The sequence below is a fragment of the Notolepis coatsorum genome, assembly GCF_963971535.1.
Source record: "Notolepis coatsorum genome assembly, chromosome: 1".
In the NCBI taxonomy this organism is placed as follows: domain Eukaryota; kingdom Metazoa; phylum Chordata; class Actinopteri; order Aulopiformes; family Paralepididae; genus Notolepis; species Notolepis coatsorum.
In genome coordinates this window covers 100039050-100049283 of record NC_140165.1, presented here as the reverse complement: position 1 = coordinate 100049283, position 10234 = coordinate 100039050, and the positions used below count along the sequence as shown (strand labels likewise).

Below are 10234 nucleotides of genomic sequence, written 5' to 3'. Positions count from 1 at the left end.
AGTCTATTTGAGACTTAAGGCTCTGGTTACAGCCGTATGGATTCCCGCACGGACCAGACCAGAGCGGCCAAAGCAAACCCGCAATGGTGGACTGTTCGGCCGCGCTGAGGCCCTGCTGCCGGGCGAACGCGCTGGGCTGTCTGGTCCTCGGCTACGCCCTCTTTGTCCTCCTCGGGGGCGTGGTGTTCATGGCCATAGAGATGCCCGTGGAGACGACCCTGCGAGCCGAGGTCCGGGAGCTCCGGCGGGCCTTCCTGCGGGAGAACCCCTGCGTCCGGGAGGCCGGGCTGGACGCTCTGCTGGGGAAGGCTCTGGCCACGGACAAGCGGGACGTCGCCGTGCTCGAGGCCAACAGCGAGGAGCGGCACTACGACTTCACCTCCTCGCTGTACTTTGTGATCGTCACGCTGACCACCACAGGTGAGCTTTGGCACAGAGACGTTACAGTTCTTTGGGCAATTGATGCCCGGAAACGCAGTATTCTTTAAGATTAACTCCGATGATGGTATTTGAGATGGATTCATTAATCAACTAAGTGGTTAAAAGTCTTGTTTGACCGATTCATCTTTTTTAGTTATTTCCTTCCGTTTCCTGAGAGCACCACAGACCGTGGATTCCTTTAAAAAGGGCCTCAAAACACATCTTTTGTTGATTTGTATCTAGTTTTAGCTCCATACATTTTATGTTCTTTACTCTTTTACTAGTTTTAGCCCTTATCTTGTTTCTTCTACTCTTACTAGCTTTAGCCCTTCACATTTCATGTTATTTTTACTCCTTTACTAGTTTTAGTCCTTATTTTATGTTATTTCTACTAGTTTTGCGACTTGTTCCACAAATATAAAGCGCCCCTACAAATCAAATATATTATTATTAAGTTATAACCTGTTTATTTATTTGTTATTTCCTGGAAAATCATGTGCATATCTCTGGCATCACAGTAATTCACATATGCTTTTGTTATGTGCAGAAGGACAATGTGAAATATGTAATACAGATTGAGTCAATTAAGAATCAACTTTTGGATTCACTGTAAAATCCTAAGAACATCTTTGGTCAAGAATAGCCCTGATAATCACATGTTTATCTATTTACTATTTACATTCAAACATTTAAGTTGTCGCAACATATTTCAGACCTTTCCTTTGTATCACTTAAGACTCTTAAGCAGTGGTGGAAGAAGTACACAGTTCTTTTACTGAAGTAAAAGTAGAAATACCATGATTAATGAGTACTGGTAAAAGTAAAAGTCCTCCAGTGCTTGGGAGCATTCAAACCTCGATCCATCGACCTCTATAGGTTATGTTAATGTCGTATGTGGTCCAGTTATACATTTTTGCCAGGTTTTCTATGCAAAATATTTTTCTCCAAAGTAACTAGTAACTGATGGGTTCAGATAAATGTAGTGGAGTAAAAATTACAATATTTACTTTGAAATGTATAAATTGAGTAAAAGTATAAAGTTCCCTAAAATTTTAATACTCATGTAAAGTACAAGTAGCTTGAAATTGTACTTGAGTACAAATACTTAGTTACTTTCCACCACTGCTCTTAAGTCTGCTCCGCTTCTGTGTAATATGTATATTCATATTAGTGCCAAGATGCTTGTCAACACACAAAGATAAATGGACGTTTGGTTCCTCATCCCTGTTCCTCTGTATTCACCTCATCCCTGTTCCTCTGTATTCACCTCATCCCTGTTCCTCTGTATTCACCTCATCCCTGTACCTCTGTATTCACCTCATCCCTGTACCTCTGTATTCACCTCATCCCTGTACCTCTGTATTCACCTCATCCCTGTTCCTCTGTATTCACCTCATCCCTGTACCTCTGTATTCACCTCATCCCTGTACCTCTGTATTCACCTCATCCCTGTTCCTCTGTATTCACCTCATCCCTGTACCTCTGTATTCACCTCATCCCTGTACCTCTGTATTCACCTCATCCCTGTACCTCTGTATTCACCTCATCCCTGTTCCTCTGTATTCACCTCATCCCTGTTCCCCTGTATTCACCTCATCCCTGTTCCTCTGTATTCACCTCATCCCTGTTCCTCTGTATTCACCTCATCCCTGTTCCTCTGTATTCACCTCATCCCTGTTCCTCTGTATTCACCTCATCCCTGTTCCCCTGTATTCACCTCATCCCTGTTCCCCTGTATTCACCTCATCCCTGTTCCTCTGTATTCACCTCATCCCTGTTCCTCTGTATTCACCTCATCCCTGTTCCTCTGTATTCACCTCATCCCTGTTCCTCTGTATTCACCTCATCCCTGTTCCTCTGTATTCACCTCATCCCTGTTCCTCTGTATTCACCTCATCCCCGTTCCTTCCTCTGTATTCACCTCATCCCTGTCCCTCTGTATTCACCTCATCCCTGTTCCTCTGTATTCACCTCATCCCTGTCCCTCTGTATTCACCTCATCCCTGTTCCTCTGTATTCACCTCATCCCTGTTCCTCTGTATTCACCTCATCCCTGTTCCTCTGTATTCACCTCATCCCTGTTCCTTCCTCTGTATTCACCTCATCCCTGTCCCTCTGTATTCACCTCATCCCTGTTCCTCTGTATTCACCTCATCCCTGTCCCTCTGTATTCACCTCATCCCTGTTCCTCTGTATTCACCTCATCCCTGTACCTCTGTATTCACCTCATCCCTGTTCCTCTGTATTCACCTCATCCCTGTACCTCTGTATTCACCTCATCCCTGTTCCTCTGTATTCACCTCATCACCCTGTTCCTCTGTATTCACCTCATCCCTGTCCCTCTGTATTCACCTCATCCCTGTTCCTCTGTATTCACCTCATCCCTGGTCCTCTGTATTCACCTCATCCCTGTTCCTCTGTATTCACCTCATCCCTGTTCCTCTGTATTCACCTCATCCCTGTTCCTCTGTATTCACCTCATCCCTGTTCCTCTGTATTCACCTCATCCCTGTTCCTCTGTATTCACCTCATCCCTGTGCCTCTGTATTCACCTCTGTATTCACCTCATCCCTGTTCCTCTGTATTCACCTCATCCCTGTTCCTCTGTATTCACCTCATCCCTGTGCCTCTGTATTCACCTCTGTATTCACCTCATCCCTGTACCTCTGTATTCACCTCATCCCTGTACCGTGTCCCCTACAGGTTACGATTTCTTCACCCCCATCTCCGAGAAGGCCAAGCTGTTCTGCATCTTCTACTGCACCCTGGGTATCCCCCTCACCCTCTTCCTCCTCTCCCGCCTCTCTGACCTCCTCCTCCCCATCGTCAGCCACGCCCCCGTCCACCACCTCCACACCCACTGGGGCCTACCCTACGCCCGGGCCTCCCTGGTCCACGCCGGCCTCCTCTGGGCCGTCATATCGGCCGCCCTCTTCCTCCTCCCGGCCGCCGTCTTCTACTTCCTGGAGGCCGACTGGAGCTTCCTGGACGCCCTCTTCTTCTGCTTCGTCACCTTGAGCACCATCGGCCAGGGGGGGTACTCTCTGGGGAGGACCTGGGGCCAGGCGGCCAGGGAGACCCTGAAGCTGCTCACCACCTGTAAGTAGGACACTAACGATTGACCCAGCTCAAGCCCTCCACCTCTTTTCTTGATCCTCCAATCGCAACCGTTGCTTCCCTCGGGACAAAGGGAAGCAACAGTTGCGATTGGAGGATCAATGAAAGAGGGCGGGGCTTGATATAGGTCCCAGAAACGTATAAGTCTATTTTACTTTTTTCAGATGAACGTTTTCTTCAAACTACATTATGTAAAGATCGCAAGTTGGTGTGTTGAATTCCTTCATAGTTAAAGACGGTAGAGGTTGAGTACTTTATTATCTAAAGATGGTAAGTTACAGACGGTTGTGTTCATTCATAGGTAAAGACGGTAGAGGCTGAGTACTTTATTATATAAAGATGGTAAGTTACAGTGTTGTGTTCATTCATAGTTAAAGACAGTAGAGGTTGAGTACTTTATTATCTAAAGATGGTAAGTTACAGACAGTTGTGTTCATTCATAGGTAAAGACGGTAGAGGCTGAGTACTTTATTATATAAAGATGGTAAGTTACAGTGTTGTGTCTGTTTATTCATAGTTAAAGACAGTAGAGGTTGAGTACTTTACTATCTAAAGATGGTAAGTTACAGTGTTGTGTTCCTTCATAGTTAAAGACAGTGGTTGAGTACTGTACATGCTGGTGATATATCACATTCATACTTTTGAGAACTGGAAATATGGGCCGTCCCATAAAGTTCAACACAGAGTTATATGGCTCTTCGTCTGATGGGTTTTCACATTAGGTTCAAGTTTATTAGTCCCAAACAGACACGTACATTGCAGTGAAATGCTTTTTAATGTGTTTTACACCCACTGTTACCACTTTCTTTGAATAAACTCATCATAAAACCATTCATCTTTTTCACCCCCATAGCTTCCTTCTGTTGAGGCTGCTTTATGAAATTGCAGCACTTAAGCTGCTCTTGGGTGCAAGTGTGAGCGGGCAATATAATGGGTCTGTTCTAAAGAATTGTTTGACTGTATACTGACGGGTAGACAGAGTAGAGGAGATGGTTCTGGTGAGACGGTTCTGGAGAGATGGTTCTGGTGAGATGGTTCTGGGGAGATCTGATTCCAGGCCAGCAGACTGAGCAGAGGTACCATGTACACCAAGTATTTGGGGAATTGAACCAACAACACTGTCTCCCGTTCTTCAGGCTACCTGATGGTGGGCCTGGTGGTGGTCATGGTGTTCCGCGACACCGCCCTGGAGGTCCCCCAGGTCCAGGCAGTGATCCGGCTGTTCTCCGGCCCGTGGGAGGGCGAGCTGAAGGGCGTCGACCTGGACGAGCTGGTCCTCGGGGGACGGAGCGCGGGGGACGAACCGCGGTACACCCTCCCCATCTCCACCATCTCCCCCTGCCCCGTAGAGCCCATGCTGCCCTCCCTGGACCAGCCAGCTGCCCCGGACCTCCCATCGACCCCCGTGTTCAGCCGCGTTCCCGCTATCGCCTGCACCGCCCCGGATCCTGACGTCGATCTGGCGCCGTCGTCCCTCAGCTCCCGTCCACGGCTTCCAGCTCTTGACCCTATGTAAACATAACCGCAGTGGTGGAAGAAGTACACAGTTCCTTTACTTAAAAGAACACGCCAACATTTTGGGAAATTAGCTTATCGTCTTCTCCAGATAGAGACAAGAAGATAGATGCCAGTTTCCTCTCTGTGCGTTCAGTAGAAAGCTATCTGGCTGCATGTTAGCCTAGCTTAGCACAATGAATGGAAGTGGACAGATAGAGGAAACTGCTATCTATCTTATTGTATCTCTCTGGAGAAGACGGTAAGCTAATTTCCCAAAAGTAAAAGTAGAAATACTCAGATGAATGAGTACTCTGGTAAAAGTGAAAGTCCTCCATTCAAATTCTAGTAGAGAAGTATTTGCTATTGAATGTACTTAAGTATCTAGTACTCATTCTACATCACGTTTGTGTATCCATTGACCTCTATGTTATGTTAAAGTGGTATGTGGTCCAGTTATGCTGCTCTGATTAAAGGTTATGTTGGTATGTGGTCCAGTTATGCTGCTCTGATTAAAGGTTATGTTAAAGTGGTATGTGGTCCAGTTATGCTGCTCTGATTTAAATGTTATGTTAAAGTGGTATGTGGTCCAGTTATGCTGCTCTGATTATGTCCTCTTGAAGTTGACGGGCTTCAAATGTGAAAGTATATAATAAAGTAATACATTTTTTATTTTGTATATATTATGTTTTCTATGCAAAATCCTTTTCTTCAAAGTAACTAGCAACTGATGGGTTAAGATGAATGTAGTGGAGTAAAAAGTACAATATTTCCCTTGAAATGTAGTGGAGTAAAAGTATAAAGTGTGGTAATGAAAGGGTTAAACCGTTTCTTAGTGTGGTTGTGAAAGGGTTAACCTTCTGTATTGTCACAGTGAAAGGGTTGACCCTTTGGTAGTGTGGTAGTGAAAGGGTTAACCTGTTGAAAAGCAGTATAATGTGGGACATTTAATGTGTAACATATCAGATATCAAAGCAAAGTGACTTGATTTTCTGTGTTTCTTGAAGTGATTTTCGGCGTTTTCCTTTTATTTCTTCTTTTTAATCTACTTTTTCTCCCATTTTCTATTTTTCTCCCATCCCAATTTCGTATTGTCCAATTCTACCCTCCCCTGTCTCGAACGCTGTTAGGCCATGCCTCCCACAAGCCGGCTGCAATGTGGACAAAGCCTTGCATCACGTGTCCCCTCTGGTACACGAGGAGGCAGCCGCAGCATCTTTTCACCTGTACAGCGCGATCTCTCAGCGGCGAGGGTCTTCTTCTTCTTTCGTGTAACGTCAGAGGTCCAACTCCGTATCTTGTAGCCATGCCCTTAACTCTGGTCCCACATCAAAGAGGCTGGCTTCCGAGGGTGGTTTGTATAGGGGGCAAATGGTCAGGATGTGGTCAACAGTCTGCTCAGGGTCTCCACACTCGCATGCAGCGCTGTCTGCCAGGCCCCACTTCTTTAATGATGCTTTAAAGCGACCAACCCCAGATCTTAAACGGTTCAGCAGAACCCATTGCCGGCGTGGAAGATCGTCTCCTGTGGCGCCATCTCCTGGATCCCAGATGTGGTGGTGGATACGGGTTGGCCCAGCACTCTCCCACTCTCTTCCAGGCTGCCGCCAGCCATCCATTTCTGGATAGGTCCTCAGTGGTGGAACGGAGCATCTCTTGTGCCACCTTGTTGTAGGGGTGGCGGGACTTGAGTCTGCTCATAGGTGCTGTTGTTGTTGTGGTGTTGTGTAGGATGTGCCAGTCATGCTTCACTGCCTTCCTTGCTAGGGCGAGAGTGGCAGCCTCTCGTCGTAGGCCAGCTGGTGCGATTCCTGCAAGGACTGGCAGCAGGAAGACGGGTGTAGCCTTCAGGCATCCAGTGATGATCCGGAGGGCGTTGTTAGTAGCCGCATCAACTTTTTTAACGTGTGGGCTTCTGCTCCAGACTGGGGCACAGTACTCTGCTGCCGAGAAGACCAGGGCTTGGGTGGATATCCGAAGGGTCTTGGCGAGGGTCTGTGTGGGAGGGACACGCCGCCCCCGTTGCTTCCTGATTCTGCTGCGCAGGCGCACCAACCGACCTGTAGGAGTCGCTGTCCACAACGTCCGATCCCCACCCACCAGCTTCCCACCCCTAACACTGCCACTTGCGCAGTGTTAGGGGTCGGCTCTGTGTAGATTTCTGAACTCCAATTGGGGCACAGTAAAATTGCTGTGACATCATTATATACAGTATACAGTAATAGCAGGGGATTTCCTATTCTGAGGTGCTAGCTACAGTATGAGAAGCCACAAGGTGTCACAACAAACTCCAGCACCCCACCTCAGTGTTATTCTTCTCATACTTGCAATGGTCTGATCTTGAAGGGCGTGTTACAGATTCAGTTTTCTGTAACTTATTTATTTAGTTTGATCCTGTCAACAAAGGGAACCAAAGGGTTCTATTATATGCCTGCGGTGGAGGTGAAGCCCCTGTGTTAGTCACCGAGTTTTTATGGTTTGAAAGCCAGATGAGAGCTACTTACTGAACTGTACAATGTATTTGATTAAGAATTGCTTCACAGCTGTGCCCCAGCGTGTTTGGTAGAGATCAGAAGGGAGTGTGGCATCTTGCCAACTAGTGCGTCTTGGATAAAAATGAGGAAACACTGCACGCTACCTCCCACGCATTTAGTAAACGCACCAGGTCCTCGTCAGGTTAAAACAGGTTAACTTGAAGAATAGACCTGTTCACTGTATATGTCGGACTCGGTGTGCGCGCGCATCAAGGGAGCAAAAGGAATGTAATCCTGGTCAGAACAACAGGGCAGACTACAATATATTTGCATTTGTTAGCCATGCTAGCGATCTAAACAATCAATCCATGTCAAAGCTAGATATGTAAAAGGTGAAAGACTCACACTCACAGCCGTGCTGATTTGGCAAAATGACATCCAGCCGTTTTCGTTTGAAACAACTTTTAGTCAGGGGAGTGTCATGGTTTCTCCATAGAGCCCCTTTTTTAGCGCAGCAGCTCGCGCAGGTAGGGGGCAAATTAGTCACGTGACTCAGTTGGTATTGCTGATTGGCTCGAACACGGTATGTTTGTATACAGCGAACGGGTCTATACCTAGTGTCGAAACGTTGTTTATTTAATTACATTTTCACCGGCATTTCTTCGTATACCAGGCCGTTATTGGTGATCTCCACATTGTTGAACTGGTTTTTACTGGTTCCAGTGACTGTGGCTTATAAAGTTAACACTGAACTTGGGAAGTACACTTTTAGCTTCTCTGCTTCCATGGAACATCTTACAATCCGCTCTGAAACTCAATACACTGTTATCCATTGGTCAGTTTAGATCTTTCATCACCAATAATTCTGTCTCAGTCTGCAGCCTTTTCAAAATAAATTGTATTCTTTTTTTTTATCCACTTTTTTCTCCCATCCCAATTTTCGTATCATCCAATTCAACCCTCCCCTGTCTCGAACGCTGTTTCTTGCCTCCCACAAGCCGGCTGCAATGTGGACTAAGTCATACATAGCACGAGTCCCCTCCGATACTCGAGGTAACAGCAGTCGCATCTTTCCACCTGCGCGGCTCGATCTTTCAGCGTCAGGGGTCTGGGCTTTGGAGGGGCGCCGCCCCCGTCGCTTCCTGATTCTACTGCGCAGGCGCACCAACCGACCTGTAGGAGTCGCTGTCCACAACGCCCGATCCCCACCTATCAGTTTCCCTCCCCCTAATACTGCCAATGTGTATTAGTGCGGACGACCAGCTAAACTGAAAGCAATGTGGAGCGCTGGGCTCGAACAGGGATTTGTGGTGAGCGCCTTGCCCACTGCACCACGTAGCCGCCCGTAAAAAATAAATTGTATTCTATATTTGTTTTAATTGGTTAAATTGTTTTTATTACTCTTGTTGTGCTTTTTATATTGTGTAATGTATATTCTCAACAACATTGTAAATGAGAGCTTGCAATGATTCATGGAGATTAAATAAAGATGGAATGAAATGTATGGGAGCATCAGAGACTCTCAACCTGCTAAAACCTTTGGCTTGGATGTGTGTACGTCTTCTCCTTTTCCAGAGTGAGTCATCGTCCGACGTCCGTCATTCTTGGCAAACCAGCCTTTCTGACTTTGTAAGACCAGGAGTTACTTTCTTTGTTATGGGCTGTATCTTGTATCTTTTAAAGATATATACACATTATTCTGACAGTCCAAGTCTGTATTTATTTCCACTCAGCGACTCAGAACTGAGTCAACAAACCTGTGTCGATTGAGGGAGACCACAGGGCACACTGCCAGGACACTCCCCGCTTTCATCTCGAATTCCACCCCGATGTGTTGATACTAGTATTTAGTCTCTCGGGTGTATAATCTCACCTGTGAGATTAGAGTTCCGAGTGAGAGTGCTCTGATGACGATGCCACGACGGCCACCGGCTACTGGTGTGAGTTTTAGAATTCTAAAGATTTAGCAGGTTAGAAAACGCATCAAAAAAACATATACCGGAAAGAGATGGGAATCACCAGAGCCACCTCAATACGATATTATCACCATGCTAGTAGTCACAATATTGTATTATCGGGATATTGCGATATATTGCACTTTATTACAATTTATTACCTTTTTTCAACTGCAAATTATGTCCCCAATGGAAAGCGTTGTCAACATCTGCTATAAAATAAATATATACATCATCTCCTTTATTTAATAAGATAAGGTTTTCAGTCTGTTCACCCCACTCCAGTAATTTTTACTGAAGCAAAAGGGGATTGTAGAGTAAAGTCCCCCCCCCCGCAAAGTATTGCGATATATAACTATATATTTTCCCCCTATTAACGACTACAAAACATGGATGTGGTTTGAGTCTCTCAAGGCAGTTACCGGTATGTTGTTTCGTCCTACAACCAATGCCGTTTGACAAGTGCTGCGCGTTATGTGTCTTTTATTAATCATCTGAGCAGCCCTTTTTCTCTGCATGCGTGGAAGCCTGGTTCCGGGACTTTGACAGTGGGCTATTTTGTCCTGTATACTATAGCTGTTTGTGGGAGGGGAGCGACAGAAAGCGAGGCACCCGGTGACCCATCATGACTCAGAGCTTGTGCCCAGTACTGGCAGCCCTTGTCCCTCCTTAGATACACACACACACACACACACACACATACACGCACACAGACCTTTCAGGCCCGCTTGTGTATTCGTTCATCCATCTTATTGGCTCATTCTGAATGAGTTA

General features: G+C 46.2%; 1 protein-coding gene across 1 annotated transcript; it reads left to right on the top strand.

Annotated features, from left to right (window-relative positions):
* Positions 1 to 83: 83 nt before the first annotated feature.
* On the top strand, positions 84 to 5053 carry kcnk7 (potassium channel, subfamily K, member 7; the record flags this gene model as incomplete). Its single annotated transcript, XM_084334288.1, has 3 exons — positions 84 to 420; positions 3124 to 3519; positions 4674 to 5053. The coding sequence occupies 3 exons, from the start codon at positions 84 to 86 to the stop codon at positions 5051 to 5053; spliced, it is 1113 nt and encodes a 370-aa protein (XP_084190414.1).
* Between the last annotated feature and the right edge of the window lie 5181 nt (positions 5054 to 10234).